General features: G+C 44.4%; 1 protein-coding gene and 1 pseudogene across 1 annotated transcript in view; both read left to right on the top strand.

Annotated features, from left to right (window-relative positions):
- Positions 1 to 24,724, top strand: part of LOC147434022 (subtilisin-like protease SBT2.5) — a gene marked incomplete at its 5' end in the record, with an annotated part of 30,484 nt that extends 5,760 nt beyond the window's left edge. The window contains 7 exons of the mRNA XM_086489564.1: positions 9,502 to 9,597; positions 9,675 to 9,744; positions 9,974 to 10,253; positions 22,036 to 22,385; positions 22,513 to 22,783; positions 22,887 to 23,168; positions 23,938 to 24,724. Coding sequence (XP_086345690.1) covers positions 9,502 to 9,597; positions 9,675 to 9,744; positions 9,974 to 10,253; positions 22,036 to 22,385; positions 22,513 to 22,783; positions 22,887 to 23,168; positions 23,938 to 24,356 — 1,768 coding nt within the window. The remainder of the gene's footprint in view (positions 1 to 9,501; positions 9,598 to 9,674; positions 9,745 to 9,973; positions 10,254 to 22,035; positions 22,386 to 22,512; positions 22,784 to 22,886; positions 23,169 to 23,937) is intronic.
- On the top strand, positions 15,762 to 16,569 carry LOC147434023 (secreted RxLR effector protein 161 pseudogene; annotated as a pseudogene).
- Positions 24,725 to 25,345: the final 621 nt, after the last annotated feature.

The raw sequence follows: 25,345 nt of genomic DNA, 5'->3' as shown, positions 1-25,345 counted from the left end.
TCTCAGGAAGTCATTTGTGGTCCAATGTGACGCGTGTGGCAATAGCATCGGAGCAATGCTAATGCAAGATGGACGGGTAGTAGCTTATGAAAGCCGAGTTTTGCAAGGGCCTGAGAAGACTATGCAAGTCTATGAGAAAGAGCTCTTGGCTGTGATTCATGCGCTTTCTAGCTGGAAGCACTACCTTTTAGGTGCTGATTTTGTTGTCCAGACACACCATTAGACCCTGCAATACTTCTTGCCACAATCAAAGTTATCCGAAAAGCATATGCAACGGGCAAACATTCTTTCTATGTTTCACTTCCAGTTTATGCATGTGGAAGGCAAGAAGAATGTTGTGCAGATGCGTTATCAAGGAAGCCACAAATTTCAGCTGTGTCAATTCCTGATCATGAGTTAGATGACATGAAGGAACAATATGCTACTGATGAAGATTTTGCAAGGATCCTTGAACAGTTGCAAGAGGGGCAACATCATGAGCACTACCTGCTCAGACTCCAGAGATGGTTTTATGATGATGCATGGCAGACTTTGTGTCACTAGGCGAAGAGAGTCATGTCCCACCGTATGCAGGGCATCGTGGTATTTAAATTTTATGCGACAATTAAAGTGGTAGAGACATTCTTCTATTGGCCTACCTTGAGGAGAGATGTGGATGCCTTTGTGTGAGCATGCGTGATTTGCCAAAAGATCAAGTTTGACAGGCAAACGGCACGAGGGCTGTTACAACCACTGCCGATTCCGGATAAGCCATGGGAAGGCATTGCTATGGACTTTATCTTTGATCTTCCAAGAACGCCAACAGGGAATGATGGTATATGGACCATTATCTGTAGGTTCAACAAATAGACCCATTTTATCTCTGTCAGGAAGAAGATAAAATCTGATTAGATGGCACGCTTGTTCATGTACAATGTGTTTAAGTACCATGGTATGCCACAATCGATTATTAGTGATCGTGATCCTCGCATGACTAGTTTGTTTTGGAGATGATTGTTTGAGAACATGGGTACTACGCTCAAGTTCTCGTCTTCGTTTCATCCACAAACTGATGGACAGTAAGAAGAGGCTAATTCTATTGTCTTAGATATGTTGAAATGCTATGTGTCAGATAATAAGGGCAAGTGGGAACAGTATTTGTCTATGCTTGAATATGCATACAATAATACGGTGCATTTGTCTACTGGCAAAGCACCTTTTGAGATTGTTGAAGGCGGCAAAAAGGTTCCTCCCATTTTGCATACAAAGGACAAGATCTTTGAGACAGATCGATATGTTGAGAACATGGATGAAATGTATAAGAAAATTAAAGTTGCCCTGGAGAAGACTTTAGGCAAAACATAAAAAGGCTGCTGATAGTCACCGTCATGAATTGTTGTTATCACCTGGTGATTGGGTTCTGTCAAGGTTCGAAAAGGCAAGGTTAAAGAAGATGAAGAGCAAGGAACGGCTGTTTCCTAAGCTCAGTATGCGTTACTATGGGCCTTTTCAAGTGCTTGACAAGATCAGCGATGTGGCTTACAGGCTGAAATTACCTTATGCGTCGAAGATTCATATGCGTTTCACGTGAGTCTTCTAAGACCCTTCGTGGGTGATGTGCCAGAAGAGGATCAGCGAGAGGTTGAGGAACTTGATGAGATCTTGGTTCCTGAGCAAGTTTTGGCACATAAGGACAGAAAAGTTAAAGGACATGTTGCAAGACGCTATTTGGTGAAGTTCAAAAACTATCCGCCTATGGATGCAAAGTGGATGGAAGAGCATGAACTGTCAGAGTCACCAAATGTATTGCAGCTTTACCTTGAAGCCTTTGGGTTACAACCTACTTATGCCCCAACCCAACGTGTGCAAAAGAGGGCTAATGATAGGGCTAGCACATCAACTGTACATATGAATTCAATGTAATAGATGGAAATGACAAAAGTATGAAGGCCTCATTAAGTCATTTGTATCTATGTGTTATGACCTTTCTTGTGGATACATGCAATGATAAAAGAGTGCTAACAACACAAGATCATAAGTGGCGTGTATTTATGGTATGTAATCGAGGACATTTGTGATTTCAAGAGGAAGGTATGTCACGAGGACGTGGCAATTGCTAACCTTAGTTGTTGGTGTCTTTCCAATGATTTCTGTTTTATTTTTTGAGGCCCTCTTTTTGAAGTTGCAAATGGTCGGACATTGTATGGCCAATGTGAACGGTAGTTTCACCCGCTGGAATTCGTATAGTAAGAGGATGTCTAGGCCCAGTCCCAGGTCATGTGGTTTTCCCCGTCGCACTTAGCAAGTTGGTGGATACTAGGAAGTGAACTCAATAAAGGCATAAAGTCAAGGTGGGATCACCAACAGAAAGTATCCGACAGTTGGGCCACATTGCACTTTTGGATGCGGTCCCAAGATGGTGGATACTAGGAAGTGAACTCAATAAAGGCATAAAGCTCAAGGTGGGATCACCAACAGAAAGTATCCGACAGTTGGGCCACATTGCACTTTTGGATGCGGTCCTAATGAGGATAGATGGTCAGATGACCAGCGGGAGCCCAACGGAAGCATCTCCTAAAAATCAGGGAACTGCTATTTTGGGTCGTGAAATGTGTTCGTGTCATTACCTTCGGAGTGACAAGGGGAACATTTTACAACTCTGCCGCGAAGTCAACTGGGCAACCAATCGGGAGATTTTTAGGCGGCAACCCCGAAACGGGAAAATGCTTGTAAATGTCAAGTGGCACATTTCTGTGCACTTTCCTCTTGCATGAAGAAGTGGCACCGAATTTGTAGCTGGGAGGGCTCATTTTTCAGCTTTTGTCACAGGTTAAGAGCTATGAAGTGCTTTCTTTCCACTCTATGTACAGTGTGGTGCTAGGAGTGATGACCTGCACATGCACACTACACATTGCTCTCTTTCCCCCCTACGTGCAGTTATACGATGCCCCACAAGAGGGCTCTTCATTTGATTGATGTATGGTTGTGTGGTTTCATGCTTTTGTGTTGAGGCAAGAGCCTCCTTGAGCAGGAACAAGAGTAGCTAACTGCTACACCAAAAGCAGGCACCGATGAGGGTCATGACCTCACCAAACAGGTGCGTTTTCAGCACTGTGTATGCGTTGTAATTTGACTGTTTTTCAGCCATACGGACGCCACAACCATTGGGAACAGTGCCCCACTGACAGAGGACAGTTTAGGGATTGTTTAGGGCTGAAAACAGGGCAAAAACCAGTAAATACAGCGTGCTGAATTTACTGTTTTTGGGCAAGAATCAGAGGGTTTATGCTAGTGGAAGCGAGTTCCAGCGGGGGAATTGCTTTCGCGCAAGTTTTGGGTTTGTTATGCTGCCGAAATTTGGCCAAAACAGGTGGTATCTAGCGGGATACAGGTAAAGAATTCCCAGGACTCTACTTTGTAATTTACCCTCTCAAAGTATAAAGAAATACAGAAAGGGGCGCCAATTTTGGGGCCTACAGGTTGTCGGCGTCTGCTCGGGGCATTCTAGCTTCCGAGCCGTGTGTGCACTTAAGTTTTAATCCCCGTCGTAGGTTCCCCTTGCAAAGTACTGTGTGTGTGTGTGTGTTTTTAAAGTAAAGTAAAGAATTTCGGGTTAGAGCCAAGGCCTACCGCCCCACGGGCCGGTTTCTGTTGCTAAATTAGCTTTATCTTACAGAAAAATAATTCTAAATGAATTATTGGATTTATAAGTGAGAGGGTTTTCTCGCTTGGAACACCAAGGAAAAATAATTCTAAATGAATTATTGGAATTTTAAGTGAGAGGGCTTTTCTCACTGGAGACATCCGAGTACAGAGTATTCCTAGTGCGTCATTCAAAGTAATGACGGGAGCATTGAGAACGGGAATATCTGTAAGGCCACCAGGAAAACGGGTACTTCTGATGCGTCACATCGGATGGGTGACAGGGAGCATCGGAAAGAAGTATCCGACCATCCGGGAACGGACATCTCTGATGCGTCATAGGATGGGTGACATAGAGCATCGTGAAGGAGATTGTATCGTAAGTTCGGTAGGAAAGGACTAGGTGATGGGTATTCCTGATGTGTCACAAGGTGGGTGACGGGTGCATCTGAAAGGGAATATCCATAGTCGGGAGGAAATTCCGAACTGTGTTGGAATTGTGCACAAGGAAAAGCAAGCACTCGAATGAAGATGAGTTCAGGGGAAACTTTGAGGAAAAACAGATGCTTTTTGAGAAAGGGGGATTGCTTTTCGGGAAAGCAGATGCTTTCCCGCGAGGAAGTCTATGTCTGCATTGCAATTGTGCATGTGATTGCATCCAGGGAGGCCTGGGAAGTGTTGTGAAAGCATTGTTTTTAACTTATAAGGTTTTATTGAGTTTTTGGGCAGGTTCAGACTATTTTTAAAATACGCCGGCTGCCCACTTAATAAGTGGGCAGCCATCTGATAAATAAGGCAACAGATCAGCCCGCGTTTTCTCTCTCTTTTTCAGGCTTTCTGGCAGAACAGCGAAAAAAAAAAAACCGGGCCGCGATCTCTACGCGAGTAGCTATTCGTGCCCGTGGCTAGGAGCTATAAAAGCATCACATGCCCTCACTCAGAAGAGAAGACCAATCTTTGCAAGGAGGAGATGCTGCTGCAGATTTCAGCCGTAAAGAAGACGTTGCCGGTGATGCCCATGGCTGCCCCAAGTGTACCAAATGTCGTCAAGACCCAGTGCGCGAGTTCCCTCGCAAAGAAGTGCCTACGGAGCGTGTTTTCATCGCGACAAGCTGCTGTTTTTCTCTGTTTTCAGCCCATAAACGTCGTAGACGGGGCTGATTTCCGAGAAGGAACCCGAGAACACACCTCTTTTGTGTGTAGGATTGGAAGAGAAGATTTTTTATGCAGAGATCTCTTCCGGGGAATTGCTTTTTTCGAGAACCGAGTTGCGTTCGAGCGTCGAGACTTTGAAGGTAACGATTTTCATGTTATGATCTCTTAGTATTTGATTGCAGGTATACTTCCTCTTCGTGAGGGAGTAGGAGCAGAGGAAGGCATGAGCCTCTGCAGGAGAAAGCGCTCTGAGGAACTAGAGCTAGATCAGCCCAAGGGTTTCGTACCCAAGTTTGGGAAGCAGATCCACGGATCGAAGAGAGGTAGACTCTCGAGATGTAATCCAGAAGTTGAAATTCCCAAGGGAAGGACTTCGTGTCCAGGAAAGCGGAGTTAATCTGCAGGAAGAGGACTCTGGAAACAGAGTTAGAAAAGAGTTGCAGGGATGTCATGCCCTGAGTCTGGAAGGTGAGATCCAGAGGCGGGAACCTTGGTTCTCAAGGATTTGGAATAAGGAACGGAAGTTCCTTGGAATAGGGTTTTGCCCTAGGAATCGGAAGCTAAGGCTTTCAGGAACCATCAAGTCTTATTCTAGAACGAACGTGGTAATACGTTCGGTTCAAGTGCTTGTATAGACTTCTCCTCAGTAATAAAGATACTATTTAGGGGGGGGGGGGGCAGCCCATCTTCTGGTCCCCAGTACTGTGTCGATCTTCTCACTCTCTATCTCTCTCTCTCTCTCTCTCTCTCTCTCTCTCTCTCTCTCTCTCTCTCTCTATTTCTCTCTATATCCTTTGGCTTCAGTAATAAGTGATAAAATCTATTTATCCGAATGTATTTTATATTGTTATGCGCTCCCATTTGTGACAGTGGTATCAGAGCATGGTCTCCTCTCTTTCTCTGTAAAGGAGGACGACTCTGGGAAGATACGGGAAGAAGCCATGACAAGCCAAGAGAGAAGTAAGCAGACGGAACCTTAAGTCCTGCAAGGAAAAGCTCGCAGAGTTGGATTTTTTTTTTCTCTCTCTGCAAGAAGTCGACACAAGACTTGGGATTCTCTGAGAAGGCGACAAGAGCATGATGCTCAAGAACCTAGAGAATCCAAGGAGCGGAATGCTCGAGATCCTTCAGAATCCAAGGAGCGGAATGCTCTGGTACTGTGGGAAGGTTCGGATTGTTCGTAGTAGAACAATCAAGTGGGCTCTGATACCACCGAAACCTTTATGTGCGTTAAGCACAGAAGGTGAATCACAATAGCAAACACTTCTACTCGAAAAATAAATAATAATAATAATAATAATAATTATATATATATATATATATTTAGAGAGAGAGAGAGAGAGAGAGAGAGAGAGAGAGAGAGAGAGAGAGAGAGAGAGAGAGAGAACATGAGACACAAGAAGGTGGAATTTCTTTCCTAGAAGCATTGGCCCTCAAGACAAGTGCCCCTAATACAAGTTGTTGTCACAAGTGCTCAAAGCCTTCTGTGAGAGAGAGAGAGAGAGAGAGAGAGAGAGAGAGAGAGAGAGAGAGAGAGAGAGAACATGAGACACAAGAAGGTGGAATTTCTTTCCTAGAAGCATTGGCCCTCAAGACAAGTGCCCCTAATACAAGTTGTTGTCACAAGTGCTCAAAGCCTTCTTGATCTTCACAAGACTCAAGCCTTTGTCGCCTTCAAGAAATACTCAAAAGAGAGAGATCGCCGAAAAACTGATGATCCCCACAAATGCCCTCAAGAGGTTTTTATATAGGTAAAAGCCTAGCCTTTTGGGTGCCCTTGACCTTTGGCTTTTCAATTGTCCGACGTTTGGCTTTTCATTTGTCCGACCTTTGGCTTTTCATTTATTCGACCTTTGACTTTTCATTTGTCTGACCTTTGGCTTTTCATTTGTCCAATCCCTTGGCTTATAAAAAGAAGGGCACCCCAATTTCTAGGGTTGATTGCACGTGACACTAGACGACCAAAGGCGAGATAAGCCTTTTACCATCTCTGGTAGTAATCGAGAGCTATGCACTTGCTGCAGTTTTTGAAATTCTGAGGTTGCTGCTTTTTTGCAAACACTAAGCCTCTTGCACGATCGGGAGCGGCCACGACTTGCACGGGGGACTCTTCTAACGACAGACACTTGCAGATCTACACGTTGGACATGTATCTACACCCAATCGCCACCATTTTGGTACTCATTACTTGCTGTTTTTTTTCTGTTTTCAGCCCCTCGACGGTTGAAAAGTGTGAGAACCCCCTCCTCTGACACTCTGCAACTCCGTACCGATCGGTGGTGTACAGGCACGCTGAAATCTCTATCACAACAGCGTTTTCAGCACCCTCTGCAGCGTTTTTTTAGGATGGACATCACGCTGAATTTTTACCCTTTGTGCGGTTGATCACTCCCTTGCTCGTCAGGACACCATCCGGTGGTTGTCTGCGTGGTTATTTTGGACTGGTACAACATTGGAGACGATACCTTCATCGGCGACTTGCGATCTTCTCGATCTACCTCTAGGACCACTCTTTTGAGCACGCGACATGTTGACTCCGAAGCAGAAGGGACAACAACAACAGTCCCAGAAGGGGGCCACTACGTCGTCAGCGACTAAGGCCACTTCCACTTCCGTGACTACGTCGCCATCTTCCAACGTTACATCCAACAATTATGCCCTCACCCAATTTGCTGAGGAGAAGAAGTTGGATTTACACAACTATTCTGTGTGGAGGACACGAGTCCGCACAATCATTGCCTACCATCGACTCTAGGAATGGTTGAATGATTTCACCCATTCGGCTACTCAGCCTTCCCTTCCCGCTGCCACTCAAGCCCAGATCGACGAGTGGGTGGATCGAGACATACGAGTCTTCACCTTTCTTATGATGAACCTCTCGGACCGCATCACGAAGGAAGTTTCCAGAGAGGAGCTTGCACATCCATTGTGGAGACGGATTCTTGACCAGTTTGAGGAGACCTCGTTTCCCAGACAAATCACACTTGAACAGGAGTTGTACAACCTCCAGTTCAAGGATTTCAACTTACTTGATGGGTTGACCCGCCGCATGCGGGAAGTCTGGAACGACCTTGTCTCTGCCGAAGGTGAGATCACCTCGGCACGCATGGCTGGCCTCTTACTATTCAAGCTTCCCCCACGCTTTGATCCCTATTTCCAAAGTTTGCTCGTATATGGACGTACCTCTTTTCCCACTTGGGACGAGATTCTCCCTTCCCTTAGACAGATTGAGGGGCACTCTGCATTCCGAGCCGGAGGTGCTGTTGATGCAGAAGGAGCTTTGATAGCTCAAGGAGGTAACAAGAAAGGTAAAGGTAAGAAGAAGAAGGTAAAGGTAAGAAGAAGAAGAAGAACAAGGACATCGAATGTTACCATTGCCACAAGAAATGGCACAGAGAATTAGAATGCAGAAAGAAGATGCGATACGAGGCCAACAGGGAGAAACAGACAGCCTCGATTGCAGTTGTAGCCTCTAGTCTCTCACGGCGGGGACCGATCTTGTTGCGATGATGGACCACCCTCTTGCTACATCGCAGTCAGGCACTTGGGTTGTTGACAGTGGAGCCACCACTCACACGACTCCCCACAATAGTCATGGTTTAGCTCTCTCAGGGAGACACACGGGAAAACCGTCACTATGGGTGACAACCATGAGATTTTAGTGTCTGGCACAGGCCAAATTACCCTCTTTCGTTCTACCTCAGACCCGAAGTTCATTTCAGTGGAGGCGTTTTACGTTCCGGACATGGCCTTCAACCTCCTCTCTGTGTCGAGTTTGGACTCTCTGGGAGCTGACATACACTTTGGGAGTGGCACAATCACCATTTTTGAATCTACGGCAGGTACCATCCTTGCACGCGGTGAGCGCAATGGTTCCCTTACTGCCGCAATACTCTTGTGTCTAGGACTACGGATATGGATCTGTAGTGCAACAACACCCGTGAAACCATGTACAAACCATTTATGCAAGAGGGTTTCAAAACTAAAAAATCCTATCCGATTGAGTAGTCTGGACACGTAGGTCCCGCAAACAGGCTCACAAAATTGCCGGAACTAAATTGACTATGTAGGCAAACCTTGGGTTCCAAGACATAGTAGTGGCATGTCGACGTGGCACATCGAGACACGTGCATGTGACAGATTCATACAAGAGCAGAGGTGGGTCACATATATAGTGACCCCCAATTGGTTGCCTGACCCAGATTGAAGACACCATGATATGATATAGATAATATGGAAAAGCCTTTAAAAATACCAAACACCCTCTGAATGGGCGTAGATTCCAAGCATTTCTTGGAAATTGGCAGACAAACCCTGTGCCAGCCTACTGGGTAAGACAATACATGGCAATACAGGCCAGGAAAGTGATGTATACCTTACTCAAGGCTGGGCACAGCCACGAAACAGCAGCCGTTACTACCTACTATCTCCTTCTACGAGATGCTGGAGCAATCTAACTACCACTTTGAGTAGAGTGCTAATGGAAATCCATGATGCTAAGACAACATGAGATCACCCCGGAAGGGGTGAGGGTGGATGGTAAGGGACTCGCAATTTGCAAGGTTTGTGATGATTTGTAAGCCAAATCTAAGTGTTTTTTAGTGGAGTAATTTGGGAGAACATATACTTTGCAAATGTCAGCACATGATTGTTTAGTTTTTGTTTCCCAAGTACATGAGAAATAAAGCAGCTGTACATACTCTTTTTTTTTGGGGTCACAAGCAGACATACGAGCTCAATTGCTGTTGGGAATTATGAAGTTCCTGTAAATGTCTCTGGCTACAACTATGGGTTAGCTAGTGGCATGGCCCCCCAAGCTCGGTAAGCTGTTCTAAGTTTTTGTGACACTCGGTAACGTTCTTTAATAAAGACATCTATGTTTACAATGCAAAATGCAGGCTTGCTGTTTATAAAGTCATATACAGGGACGGAGGGTATCTATCTGATGTTTTGGCAGGAATTGACCAGGTATTGGGGATTCTGAGATCAGTTTTTCTTTTTCCTTTTTGGTTGTGAATTTAGGGTTTACTATGCATTTCAGTCTTTTGGCTTGTTTTCAATCTTCAATCCTGGACTCTTATCTATTTTCTCATTTATGCTGGTAGACTAGAACGGATGACTTTAGATTTGACTTGCAAGTGGTTGATTGTTTGGGCACCTTTAGCTGTATGATCTCTGATTCGGACGGACTTTACAGGCGATACAAGATGGTGTACATATATTAAGCATCTCGCTTGGGTCAACAAGTAGCGCATCTGGTGTGCCATTCCTGAATAGCTTTGATGTAGCTCTCTTATTTGCTGTAAAAGCAGGGGCATTAGTCGTACATGCTGCTGGGAACAATGGTCCTTCTCCCATGACAATGAATTCTTTTGGACCCTGGTTATTGTCGGTTGGGGCAACTACCACAGATCGGTCCTATGCCAATCCTGTCATCCTTGGGAACAGACAGGAGTTTATTGGAAGTGGACTATCAGGTTTTTCCCTGCTGCTATTATTTCAAATTTTCAGTGAGCCCATGTGTTTATCTGCACATTTGTCCATCTTTTGTTTTAATTTGTATATGTAAGGGAATATGCAGTATGTAAGTAACATAAAACAAGTCAATGAAAAGAGACAGTAGTACTAGAGTCTTTATCTGTGCCTGTTGTCCTATGCACATTCATGCATCTCTCTGTTTGCAGGGGTATATGCATTCATATAAACATATCTGGTTTTATATAGTACTCTCCCTCTCCTATCTCTCTATTCCCTTTCGAAATTCTAATGTACTCTCTCTGTCTCCCCCCCCCCCCCCCCCCCCCCCCCCCAAAAAAAAAGAAAGAAAGAAGCATCGACGTCGGGGGACTGGTAGCACATGCGATAGAGCATTCCTGAACAGGAAGCTGACAGAACAGTAAGGGAAAAAAATGCCCGACTGACATTGCAAGTGCTGAGGATCCGATAAAGAAGAGGTCACACTAGAAGGAAGCCGAGAAGGATTGCTGAGGGCCTGATTCGGACACATAGTACTTCCTGTGAGGGTCCTTTGGACCTTGACTCGAGAGCCAAGATCGGTTCTTTTTGAGGGGGTTCTTTGGACCTAGGCTCGAGAGCCAAGATTGGTTCTTCTTGAGGGGGTTCTTTGGACCTTGACTTGAAAGCAAAGATCGGTTCTTCGTGATTGATCGAATCTGCAATGAGGTTAGCTTCGCTAGAAAAAGCATCAACTAAACCATCATCCTTGTGAACAATCACATCTTTTTCCTGCAAATCATCATGCTTGTGAGTAATCACATCTTGATCATGCAAATCATCATGCTTGTCATTGTCATGCAATTCTTCAGGCTTATCATCATGAAAATCTTGTTTGTCATGCTTTGGAGAAGAAGAGACTGATGTTGGGTCTAAAGGCCCTCTTATAGCCTCTCTTACTCATTTATTCATTCTTTTATACTTGGGTGTGTTCACACCCAAAGGCCATTTAAATGGTCATAAGTTTGTACCCTTACATAATAATAAAACATAGGGCTTTTAGTGGTGTGCCCAAGAAACACAATGCGAAATTGTACGCTTCCTCCCTCTCTTTGCAACAGCGCTCGTGCTCTCTCTCTCTCTCTCTCTCTCTCTCTCTCTCTCTCTCTCTCTCTCTCTCTCTCTCTCTGCTCGTGGGTTCTTCTACACCCATCGCTAGCCCCTCTATCACTTCAAACTGGTATCAGAGCCAAGTTCCCTACTCCCGCGCGCATTCCCTCGCGAGAAATCTTCATTTTCTCTCTCCTGCGCAGTTTTCTCTCTCTAAAAACAGCAAGCGCAGGTGTCTTCTCTCTCCTCCCCGGACTCAAGGAAGACAACACCTCAGTCCACAAGTGCTTATATGCTGAAAACAGGTCATTTCGGGCTGTTTCTCTTCAAAAACAGGTTTTTTCTGTTAATTACAGCAAGCACAAGTGTTACAGGTACATTTGGGACACTTTGGGCAACACCAATCCACCCGGAGAATTGGGGGTTTTGCCCTATTTGCTGAAATTTCAGTAAATTTCAGCAAGTTGTCACTTTAAACTTGGGGGTTTTGCACATTAGTGCAAGATTATTCAAGTCTACGCTTACAGGTGTAATTACAAGAGAAATTCTCGGGGATTCGAGTTGAGAAATTGAGGGCTTTTGCTGATTTTTCAGAAATTTCAGCAAATTGTGCAGTAACTTTTGGGGCTTTTGCAAATGTGATGCAATTCTGGACATTTTGTGTCATGTATTGCAATTTGTGGTACAATTGAGCAGAGTTTGAGACCTCTCTCACATATACAGGAGGTTTATGTGACAATAAACACATGTATTTACTTATGGATGCTTCCCATTGAGTCTATGTATTGCTGAAAATACATTTTGCAGCAGCTTTTACCTCAGTTTCAGGCTTGAGGTTGTTGCAAATGCACTTTGGTTTTACTGCTGAAGTGGGAGCATTCATGCACAGGATGTATGCTTCATGTGTGTGCTGAAATTTCAATATTTACTACTGAAATTTCTCTCTTTTACTGTTGTACACTTTGGATAAAGTGTTTGTAACCCAGTGTTACGTTTCCTTGCACTTCTATAGTGTTCTCTGAGCTTGTAAGAGGCTAAAATTGCAACTTGCAGCCTGTTGTTATACAATTACAGCAGTGAATTTTTGGTCTATTTTGCATCAAAATGGCCTCCAATGCATCTACAAGTAGCAGTGAGTCAAAGTCTTTGATGGAAATCAAAAGATTTGATGGCACTGGCTTTGATTTGTGGAAGGAAAGAATGCAAGGCATTCTATTCCTTAAAGATTGCGAAGATGCATTGCTCGCAGCAAAACCTGAAAACTTGTTAGATGCAGATTGGGCAAAGCTGAACAAAAAGGCTATTGCTTATATAAAAAATGGCCGTGTCAGATGATGTGCTTACTGATATTAAGCGTCTTGACACTGCACATGCTATTTGGCAGAAGTTGACTAGTTCGTATGAGAATAAAACTCCTGTGAATCAAGTTCATCTCATGCGGAAACTTATAAACATGGAATTGGATGAGGCAAAGCCTGCATCTGAGCATTTGAATGCGTTTACAGGTGTTTTGAGTCAACTTCAGGATTCAGGGCTGCAACCATTTGATGACAAGTTGAAAACTATCTTTCTTTTGATGACTTTGCCTGACAGTTGGGAAGCGCTCGTTGTGTCATTGTCAAACAATGCTGCTTTAACATATGATGATGTAAGAGGCTCCATTCTCAATGATGAGATTAGGAGGAAAGCCAGTGGTGAAGGCAGTGGCACAACTTATCATGTAAGGGGTAGGTCAGAGAAAAGGAACAATGTAGCTAACAGGGGCAAGAGTAGAAGTAAGAGCAAGGGAAAATCTCAAGATATAACTTGCTATCAATGTGGACGCAAAGGGCATAAAAAGCCTGATTGCAGATTTTACAAGCAAGAGCTTGAGAGGAAGAAGCAGCAGCAGGGTAAGAAGAAGAAGGATGCTAAAGGTGATGATGACACCTCCTCTTCTTTCAAGGATGTTGGCAAGGCCAATGTGGCCTCTAGTGTGGTCATAGAGGAAATTGTTGATGTGGACGAAGCACTTGTCGTAGCTTCGAGTGTCTTTGATGATGTTGTGGCTATGGCAAGTGATATGGATATCACGAAGCCAGATCTTATTGACGCTTTGCTTTCAACACATGATGGGCTGTCCCAGTCTTGGATAGTAGACAGTGGTGCCTCATTTCATGTAACTCCTTCTTTGGAGTCTTTTGCCACATACACTGCAGGTAACCTGGGTAAAGTTTACTTGGGTAACAACTATGCATGTGACAGTGAGGGTGTTGGTACCATTCACTTGGCTTTGGAAAATGGCCAAGAACTTGTTTTGCATGATGTTAGGTATGTGCCTGGCATTAAGAAGAGTCTGCTATCAGTTGGGCAGCTGGATGTAAAGGGCTACTTCACTACTTTTGGTGGTGGCTCTTGGAAAATACAAAAGGGTTCTATGTTGATTGTGAAGGGCAGAAAAAGGGGAACTTTATACTATTTACATTGTAAGGCCTTACCTGGCAAGTTTGTTGCTATGGTTGAAATTCATTATCCAATGGAACTTTGGCATAAGAGACTTGGCCATATGAGTGAGAAAGGACTACAGATTCTCTCCTCTCTTGGGAGATTTGATGTAAAAGGTCCTTGCCTTGAATTTTGTAAAGATTGTATCTATGATAAACAAGTGAAGTTCTCTTATTCGTCTGGTGTCTCTAAAAAGTTGCATGCTCTTGATTTAGTACATTCAGATGTTTGCACTATGCCTGTGAACTCGCATGGTGGTGCACGCTATTTTGTATCTTTCATTGATGATTTCAGTAGAAAGACTTGGGTGTATGTACTTAAAAACAAGAGTGATGTTTTTGACGCTTTTAAAAGATTTCATGCTTTTGTGACCACACAAAAGGGTCTCAAGTTGAAGTCCATAAGAACAGATAATGGAGGAGAGTATGTATCACGTGAATTTAATGTTTTTTGTGAGATGCATGGTATTAAAAGGGAGTTAACAGCCTCTTATAATCCATCATCTAATGGCGTGGCTGAGAGATATAACCGCACAATTTGTGAGAGGATACGTTGCATGTTGTCCACAGCTAATCTTCCGCAAGAATTTTGGGGAGAGGCTTTGAAAACTGCAGTTCATGTATGCAACCGTTCTCCAAATCGTGCTTTGGACAATGGCATCCCCGAAGAGGTTTGGTCTGGCAAACTTGCTTCATATGACCATTTGCGTGTTTTTGGCTGCGAGGCATTTGTGCATGTGCCTGTAGATCAGAGGACTAAGCTAGACATGAAATCCATCGGAGGCATCTTCATGGGTTATGGAGATGAAGGTGAGATGGGTTACAGAGTATGGCTACCTGATTACAGGAAGGTTGTACGCAGTCGAGATGTAGTATTTAATGAGGCTAAATTGCTCCAAAATGCTACACATGTAGACCATGATAAAAAGAGGGTCAAATTTCATAATGACCAGCCAGCCATAAAGCCTTCCTTGGCTGAAAATATGGTGCCTATTGATGCTGAAAATGAGCAGCAACCATTTGTGCAACAGCCAGAAGAGAATGGACAACAAATAGATGCACAAAATGGGGTAGAACACAATGACCAGTAGGCTGAAAATGATTTACAGCAGGGTATAAATGCTGAAAATCAGCCGCTAAATGATAACAGAATCATTCCTGAGGATGTAGACCCTTTACCGGCAAATGTACAAAGAGGCCCTGTGACGACAGAAGTAAGTGGGAGCTTGCTATGAAATCTGAGATGCAATCACTGTATGCAAATAATACATGGGAGCTTATGCATTTGCCCAAAGGTAGGAAAGCTATTCCTAACAAGTGGGTTTATAAGATCAAATGTGTTGATGACAAACCCAAATACAAAGCGCGTTTAGTTGCCAAGGGTTATACACAGAAGGAAGGCATTGACTTCGAGGAAATCTTCTCACCTGTAGTGAAGATGTCTACTCTTCGTGTGTTTTTTGCTCTATGTGCTATCTTGGATTTGGAGCTTGATCAAATGGATGTGATCACTGCTTTCTTACATGGTGACTTGGATGAGGAGCTGTATATGGTGCAGCCTGAGGACTTTGTCATTCCAGGGAAAGAGCATTTGGTATGCACACTAAAACGCAGCTTGTATGGGCTGAAACAAGCTCCTAGACAGTGGTACAAAAAGTTTGATACTTTTATGCTCAATCATGGTTTCAAACACAGTCAAGCAGATCACTGTCTTTACACTAAAAAGGCTCCTGATGGTAGTCTTATTGTGCTAGTCCTATATGTGGATGACATGTTGATTGCTGGCAAGCATAAGGAGACCTTGAATGCTTTGAAAAAGGAGCTGAATTTAGCTTTCTCGATGAAAGATTTGGGTGTAGCTGAACATATTTTGGGTATGCGTATTAGGAGGGATAGAAAGAAGCGTCTTTTATTCCTTTCTCAAGACAAGTACATCAAGAAAGTACTTGAGAGATTACTATGGATGATGCTAAGCCTCTTGGTGTGCCCTTACCTACGCACACAAAGCTTAGCAAGCTTGATTGCCCAAAAGATGATATAGCTGCTCATGCTATGAAAGGCATTCCTTATGCTTCAGCTTGTGGTTCATTCATGTATGCCATGGTTGCTACACGACCAGACATTGCTTATGCAGTGGGAGTTGTTAGCAGGTTCATGTCTAATCCTGGCAAACCACATTGGGAGGCAGTGAAGAGCATATTCAGGTACTTAAAAGGTACACTGGACACATTTTATATGTTATGGCAAGGGTACACTATCATTGCGGGGATTCTGTGATTCGGACATGGCAGGTGATCTTGACACTAGAAAGTCTACGAGTGGGTATGTATTCACACTTGCTGGAGGTGCTATTTCATGGTGTTCAAGGTTACAAAAGATTGTGGCACTGAGCACTACAGAGGTTGAATATATTTCAGCCACAGAGGCTTCTAAGGAAGCTATTTGGCTTGGCAGGTTGGTTAGAGACTTTGGTCTTCCTGCATATGCTCCAGTGCTTGGTTATGATATCTAGAGTGCTGTATGCCTGGCTAAGAATGCCATGTTCCGTGCTTGTCCCAAACACATTGACGTGCGGTACCATTTTATATGACAGGTATTGGATGATGGCCTTGTCACACTGACAAAGGTCAAGACACAGCATAACCCTGTAGATGTTCTCACTAAGTGTCTTGCTAAGACACAACATCCGCATTGCTTACACTTAGTGGGAGTTACTTAAAGGTACCACATCGGGCCTTTAAGTGGGAGGTTGTTTGGTCTAAAGGCCCTCTTATAGCCTCTCTTACTCATTTATTCATTCTTTTATACTTGGGTGTGTTCACACCCAAAGGCCATTTAAATGGTCATAAGTTTGTACCCTTACATTATAATAAAACATAGGGCTTTTAGTGGTGTGCCCAAGAAACACAATGAGAAATCGTACGCTTCCTCCCTCTCTCTGCAACAGCGCTCGTGCTCTCTCTCTCTCTGCTCGTGGGTTCTTCTACACCCATCGCTAGCCCCTCTATCACTTCAACTGAGAGAGTCTCCTTTTCCCGAATCTCTTGCATCTGTGCTTGCACTTGAGAAAAGAATCGGAACAAGGCGGCTTTCCTTTCATTGTGCTCATGCTCTATGGCTGCCATTCTTTCTTCGTGGTCACGTTGGATTTCTGCTTTTCTTTCTGCATTTCTTGCTTCGCGTTCTAACTTCCTGTCCATCATCATCGTGTCGAAAGCCTCCATAGGAGTTAGTGCAATCCTTGGCGTAGATGGGGAAGGGTCGGAAAAGCCTCCTGGTGAGGAAAAATCTTCTTTGCCACTCCCATGCTCACCACCTCCAAGTGAAGTATCCATTCCGCTTCGAGTGATGACCATCCACTGAAGTCGTGGGTTCTTGTGGGTGCTTAAGTTCGGGAGGAACTTGGGTTCTTGGGGGTCTTGGGTCTTGGGGTTCTTGGGGTTCTTGCGGTTCTTGAGGGTCTCGAGGTTCTTGCGGTTCTTGAGGGTCTTGAGGTTCTTGCGGTTCTTCTCTCGCTTGCAATCTGTGTTAGAGAAGGATCTTCTATTCACCCGAGTTCTGCTCTTTTCCGCAGGCGCATCCATTGGCGGCCTTGCGCTCACACCAAGGTTGCTTCTTCCCACCCCACGTCGATTGGCCGGCCGCTAAGTGCACGGTCCGCTCTCAATGAGTGAAAAGAGGCACAGGGGGAGGTTGGACAAGCCCTTCTTTCTTGGGTTTCCTGTCGCTCTTCAAAAACACGATTAGGAATCGACACACCCAAGAGATCTTGGGTTACGTGCGACCGCAACAAGCAAAAAAAATTCTGTGGTTCTTGTGGTTCTTTCCTTGAGTGATACAGAACACTGCCAAAGCTCTGATACCAATGTAAGGTGCAGCAGAAGTGAACATTGAACTTTGCTCAAGATGAGTGCTCCGAACTGTGCTCTTAGGGAAGAGAGTGTCACAAGGCGGGTACTACGTGCCAATAGAAAAGAATAGACTGAACAGACTTTTAGCACTTCAATAACAACTGAACTGAGAGAGAGAGAGAGACGACACTCGACACGGATTGGCGGAATTCCACCCCAGAAAGTATTGGCCCCAAACCTTGGCGCCCCTTTCGATATTTCTTTATATTACTGGTGATTTGCAAAGTACAACAGTCGGGGAGCACCTGCTCTACAATCTGCGCGCTAAAAAGTGCCAGAGAGGGCCCCCAAAGCTCGTATTTAAAGGCCCAAAGCCTAAAAGCATCAAATATGAAAAGCTGACCCGAAAAAATCACTTTCCTAAAATTTCGGGATTTCCCTAAAAATTTACCGATTTTGGAACGTCCGTACAGGTGCCACATCATCATATTTTGATGTGCAAAGTCTTTTGAGCGTGTTCTGCTTTATTTTTAATGCCGTTATGTCACTTGGGGCCCCATCGGACGGGATCCCCATAAGTTGGTAGGACTTCTTCTTCTGTTACGTGTTCTTCTTAGGGTTTCTAGAATTAGGGTTTGCAGGTTTTAGGGTTAGGGTTTCCGGAATTAGGGTTTCAGCACTTAGGATTTTTGGCAGAAATTAGGGTTAGGGTTTTTCTCTCGGGCAGCCACGTCATCTGTAAGTTGGCTCCATTCTTTAGGCTTTGACACGTCAGCAGTTTGTTACAGGGAGAGCCTTTCGTTCTTTAATGAGTGCAAGTGATCACAAACAAAGTGAATAGACACTGTGCGTGAAGGTGCTGAGACTGAGAGATAGAGAGAGAAGAATACGACACCAGAATGTTGTCAAACCCTCCTCCGAAGGCCCCACTCTCTACGGCAAGAGCGGTCTACTTATGATTGCACAAATCTCTACAATGCTTGGACTTGCCGACGATGTTGACGACGACGAGACGGGCTGAAATCTGAAAACGCTAAGGGCTGAAATCTGCAAATCTTTATCTGCTGAATTATGACTCTATGTCGGTGACGATATCGATGGCGACGATGCGATGACGACGTGCTGAAAACGCAGATGCTGAAATCTGCGTTTTTTGGGCCGAATCTACAAACTTTGCGGGATCTGACCGTGCGGCGAGGATCTGCTGCTGCAGGAAGGTGAGATCTGCGAGGTTTGGGACTTCTTCTGCGGGTACTGACTGCTGAAACAACGCTATGCTGATGCAAAAACGCTAGGACTGAAATCTGTCTGCTGCGGCCGGTTGTCTTGCAAATGCAAAACGCTAGGCTTCTTGATCGGTCTTGCTGCTGTGGTTATGTCGCCAAGCTGATGTAGAAGCAAAACGCTGGCTGATCTGAGTTCTTGTCCAAAAACGCTAGCCAATCTGCTGTGGAGGAAAAACGCTAGAGGTCCTTGGGGTCCTACTGAGAAGTTGCCTGTGAGCAACTCTTGCTGCCTCTTCTGCCAGAAAGTGCTAGCGCTAGGTTTCTATTTATACTAACTTAGCAAATTTGCCCTACCTACTTTCCAACAAAAGTCACTTAAAAATAATAAGTGAAAAATGTCAAAAATAGGGAAAATAGGTTTATGCACTGTAAAAATGCTCCTAATGGGTTTTGATGGAAATCTGATGATCATGCTGTGTGCAACCAGAGGATATACATCTAATCTAAGTGTCTGGACATGCATGGTCTGCGAACAGACTCACAAAAGTGCCAGATCACTTCCTATTCTAGACTGACTTGATTGAACTGAACCCTTATCATGCTGTTGCTTGTCCACGGACACATAGGGTTGGATGTGTCACGTGACAATCATATAGTGAAGAAAGCTGATCAAATCAACTTCGCGTCCTTTTCGGATGTGACTGATGATTGATGGTGTACTTATGAGGATCCATCTAGGTATATACTTGTGAGGATTATGAGAGTTTGGATTCGAGCATTGGAACGCTCCCAAAATTTTGCTCGTGCAGGATTCTTTGGTTTTTACCACAAAGCTCCAAGCTCGTAAGAGTCAAAGGCCGTCATCATGGTCGCTTTCCAAATGGTTTTGTTGTCGCCATTGAATTGCCAATCCGAGGGAAAGGTAGGGAGGGTAGGTTTCTTGATTGTTTGATCACCTACGCCGGAGTAGAACTGGGACCAATCCCCCCGCTCCTTGTTGATGGGTGATTCACCACCACGGCTGGTAACTACTTCAGGATGTACTTCATCACGGACCGATTTCATGTCAAAATCGTCACTCCTCTCCATTGTGTGAGAGAACTTGGACATGTGACGAGGCTAGGTCAAGGTAGAAGAAGGAAAATCTTCAAATCTGCCCACTACAGGTGAAATCAGTCCCAAATGAGTGAAAAACGCAGAAAAAACAGCAAACCATCTCTTTTGTCGCGGAAATTCAGCACCAAAAACTCGCACAGATCACCAATCCGATTTCAGAGCACACGGTGGCTTTGATACCATGTCAAAGATGCAACGGAAAAGGGTGAATCGTGTGATGATCTCGTCTGCAATTGGGCAGCCAACAAATCTCGGATCTATTGTGATAGACCACAAGCTCCTAGCACGAACCGCCGACCGTACACGCCAACCACCTACAAGCAAACACTGCATGTGTAGGGTGTCTACACGGCGAGGAGAGGGAGCACTAGAGAGAGGAAGTGAGTTCGCTGTGCAAAAACGCCAGAAAGAGAGATCATTGGTGATGAAAAACACGAGAGAGGGAGAGAGGGGCCGCACACACAAAAAACGCTAGCAAGAGGAAAATGCTAGAGATAGAGCGTGTGGCCAAATGTTGGAACTCTGCACTGAATATGCCAAAAAGCATATATAGGCAATTGCTAGAATTGCCCTACCTACTGAGAAACCCCACCATCCTGATAAATGGCCTCAAAAGGCTAATAAATATGTAAACTCACTAAAAGTGACCTGGGACATATATTTTGTAGTGGAACTGCAAAAGACTAGAGACTCTGACCCCGGGAAACCTGAGGAACGAGGGTCTCGCCTCATGCCAGCCTACAGGGTGGGCAACACTGTGGAGCGCAAAAGGTACGTCTACCTCGAATACGGTCGGGCACAACCTCAAAACAACCCACTCCCTAATCTGCACCTGGGAGATACTGGAGTCACCACGGGAGAGGAATCTGAACTCTTAATAGGTACAACCTTGCAGAGCGACTAGAGGAGGTGATGAGGAGTCCACACATTGTCCTACTCATAGAGATACAAGAGAGCCTAGAGAGGGGCCTACGAGGATCTACGGATACCAATGTATATACCAAAACAATTCCTGAGGGTTTGGAGAAGTGGCCGTTCTCTTCAGATAGGAGTGGTAGAGTAGGAGTCAGGTTGTAGCATGAGATCGAGAGGCCCGTTTCATTTGGATCTGCTTATAGATTACACAGGAGGAGATTATGTACATCGCCCTATGTTACTCTGCACCCAGAGGCACCTTGACATGCAACCATCAGCGTGAGACCAGGACCAAGAAATGCTACAGGAGGAGAACCTCATCAGTCTCATCAGATACAACCCACCCCACTGTCTTTGGATACCATTTACGTAGATTAGGCCCCCAACACCATCTCGTAATATATTCCTGGTCTATGTCTAGAGGCATGACATGGATGCCACATGGAGTCCTTGATTTGGGGGGGGATAACATAGTTTGCTCACATAATATTAGAGACTGCTGGCACTTGTAGCGGCACCAGAGGGTGGCAAACAATCACAGCTTACAGACTTCTTCCAGATGACCACAACCCTACGCCATCTGTCACACAGACATAGAGAGGGGTCACCCTACAGCAGGCTGAGACGGTCAGAGCTAAGAGATGCCCTGTGCCCTGCAGAGCTCTGAGACTCCATCCCATATAGATCTAGGAGATTATCACCAGACAGCCGATGAGAGATTTTCCCAGATGGTTGAAGACCCAGTTGCGATTTTTGGTGCAGCCCTTACACACCACCCACCCATGTACCGGATCTTACACCCCTATAGGATGAGCTAGTCATCTTGATGCACTTCATGATTGTACTTCCACCCCTAGAGATTGCGGCACGTGCACAACACGCCCCTCCCCCCCCTCCCCCCTTTCCAAAACCACAGGACCACATTTTGTTACTTTGTACTTTTGTCCTTTCCCACTAGATGGAGGATGCACACATGTATATTTGTTTTGTCTCATAGGCTGATGTCGGCCTCTAATAGACGTAAAACTCTCTCTCTCTCTCTCTCTCTCTCTCTCTCTGGACTTTTTACATCTTGTGCCTGATGTCATTTTCATTCTCTGACAGCTGGAACTCCCGGTGGCCGTCTATATGCTTTAGTCTACGCAAAAGATGCCTTCATTGAGCAAGCTACAAATACCTTTGATACCGACTACTATTCATACTGTCCAGATGCTCAAGCTTTCAACAGAAGCATTGTGAAAGGGAAAATTTTGATATGCAACTTTATGCAAATATTTACAGGAGGTGCTGGAACTGAGATCAATGATGCCATAGCTACTGCAAAGAATTTAAGTGCTGTGGGTCTACTTATCATTTCACCCGATACAGAACCTTCTCAACAGAAGTCTCCAGTTTTGGATCCTAGTCCTTTCTCCATTCCTGCAACATTCATTACGGATCCAGATGCATCTCTGGTGGATATTTCTCCTTATACTTTCATGCTGCACATGATTGTCGTTACTTGATTTTTTGAAACATGGCAAGTTGCACAGTTTTAACAACCTTGTGAAGCTGTGACTTATGCTTTATTTCTATGGCTAGATCATCTTAGACTATTACAACCATTATACGGAAAGAGACGAGTACAAGAAGGTAACACATTTTGGCGCCTCTGCGTGGATCAAGGATTCAAGAATGCCCACATTTTATGCAGAGGCTCCGGAGGTAGCTTACTTTTCTTCAAGGGGTCCAGTATATGCAAACACTGCAACCTTAATGCAGTCTGATGTTCTGAAGCCAGATATATTAGCCCCTGGCAATCAAATCTGGGGTGGATGGACACCTAGTGGCATTGATGCCAATGGTTATAAAGGTAACATATTTGTAGTGTAATTGTCCTCTTTTTCCAGAAGAGAGTATCAAAGACTTTTTGAAAAGGTGATATTCTTCTTTTATTTCCATAATGTTATAATCAGGAGAGCGTTTTGCAATGCTGTCTGGGACCAGCATGGCAGCTCCTCACATAGCTGGAATAGCTGCTCTTCTGAAGCATAAACATCAAAAGTGGAGCAATGCAGCCATTCGCTCTGCACTTCTTACGACAGCCTCTCAAGTTGACAACAGGGGCCGCTTTATTCGTGCGCACCAACCTTCAGGCAACACATCTGTTTCTATTGGCTGGGCCTCTCCTTTTGATTATGGCAGTGGGTTTGTAAATGCTACTGCAGCAATGGACCCAGGTCTTATATTTGATGTTGGTAAGCCGTCTGCTAAACATAGATTTATTTTCAGTTATGTGATCACAGTAGCTCTTTCCATAAGATTCTTCTTTTAGTGTTGGGCTTAATTTTCTGGAGTGCTATGACAAGAACGCAGAATGCAGATTCCTTTGTAAATGTATGCTCGTGTGTTGTGGGAGCATGCATCTATACCTAATGCATGCTCCCACTTTTGGGCACGGATGACTTGCTATGACAAGAACGCAGAATGCAGATTCCTTTGTAAATGTATGCTCGTGTGTGTTGTCGGAGCATGCATCTATACCTAATGCATGCTCCCACTTTTGGGCACGGATGACTTGTTGAGCCATGTCTTCGTCTTAATTATTAATGGTATGCGTGATGGAGCTAATGATAGCCTTATGAAAATGGTCTCAAACACTGAATTGCATATTGAAATGTAGTGCAACAATAGTATCAACACGTGACGGATCTGACAGTAAGATAATCTCGCATTATCACTTCGTGACTTGCATTACCTTGAAAGTTGCATCAAAGCATCTTTTTGCATCACTTATGGACGCCTAAAATCATGTCGACCTGGATTCCTATTTCCAAAATTACCTGCACATTGCTTAAGAGGCAAAGCATACGATCATGATCATGGACATTATCAATACGCTGCGTTTGGGCTTGATACGGGTTTGCATGGAGGGGAAGATGAAAGACTCGAGAGTGATTGGTCAGCATGTCCATACACTCACAGATTGAGATACACTTTAAAACACGCTTCCTGGCTGTTATGCAGGGTTTCAAGACTATATCAATTTCTTGTGTACGCTTCCTGGTGCTGATGCAAATTCTGTCGAAGAAGCCACGGGTGGTATATGTCAGGATCGACCAGGGGATAGGAGTTCTGACCTCAATCTGCCCTCCATCACAGTAGGTAACTTGATTGGCACCCGCAAAGTGAAGCGGGCAGTGACCAGCGTGAGCAAGCGCAATGAGAGATATGAGGTCCAAATTCATGCCCCTAAAGGAGTACAGGTTTTTGTTGAACCAATGATGTTTACAGTCAGCAATGGGCAGCAGAAAACATTTACTGTGACATTGAAAACTATGAAGGCCAACCAAGCATTCACTTTCGGATCCCTTTTGTGGATTGGTAGCAAAGGGCATGTGGTTCGGATGCCTTTGGCCGTCTCTGCGTCATTCATGAGTGCGTGATCTTCTCTCGATTGTGCTGTGTAGCTTTGGATGGGATTGCTTCATCGGCCTTTTGAAAAATTGGGTTATGCTTCATCCCCAGGACGGTCACTCATCAAAAGCTTCTTGTGTTCAAGGGATTATTAATATCACCCCTATATGCATGTTATATTTACGTGCACTAAAAGTATACGCTTTGGAGTATTTATAATCCTCTCGTGTTAACTCATGATGTGATACACACACATTTTGAAAAGTGACCACCTCGGGGAGCTTCTGCATGGTGTTCCATGAGTGTAAAGAGCATTGGGGCCCCTTGTGCTACTACACCCCAAGCAGACTGGGTTCAATAAGATGATTTATGATTAATTAAGGTGGGCTTTTTGCAAGCAAAGTCTCTCTCTCTCTCTCTCTCTCTCTCTCTCTCAATAAGACTTGTTTCATGCAAGTTATGGGGCCACTTGGCTTGAAGAACTTGTAGTGGGGCTATTGTGTACAATAAGTAAGAGGAATGCCAACATTCTGTGGGTCACTCCACTCATTTCAAGTAAGATATATGCAAGTAGAGCAAGTTGCCCACCATCCTATCCATTGAGAAAGCTCGTCTTATACAAGGCTTTAAGAAACTTTCAAATGCTTCATTTGTGAAGATTAAGAAAGGACTAAACTAAGTGATTCCTGCCTCAATTTCACATGTTTCATGCCCTTCATTCGTTTGAGGAACAATTTACTTATCTATTTGCATTTGTGAGGGATGCATCACTTTATCCACTCTAATTGTTAATTGGGAAACTTGCTTTCCACTTCATAATAGCTTTAGTACTTGGCAAGTTCCTCGTGCTAGCTCACATGCTACCATTGTAACTTCATACAATGCCCCTACATGTAAAATCCTTCTAGGTGTTGACAGTACTAAGGTATTATTTTGCATGGAAACTGTTTGCTAAAAACATTGGCAACCCAACTGGTTTGTAAAAAGTAGCCGCATTCTTCTTTTTTGGTGGTTCACT

The sequence above is a fragment of the Adiantum capillus-veneris genome, chromosome 19 (genome assembly GCF_014529385.1).
Source record: "Adiantum capillus-veneris isolate H3 chromosome 19, ASM1452938v2, whole genome shotgun sequence".
Lineage (NCBI taxonomy): Eukaryota > Viridiplantae > Streptophyta > Polypodiopsida > Polypodiales > Pteridaceae > Adiantum > Adiantum capillus-veneris.
This window is presented reverse-complemented; position numbering and strand designations above follow the sequence as displayed.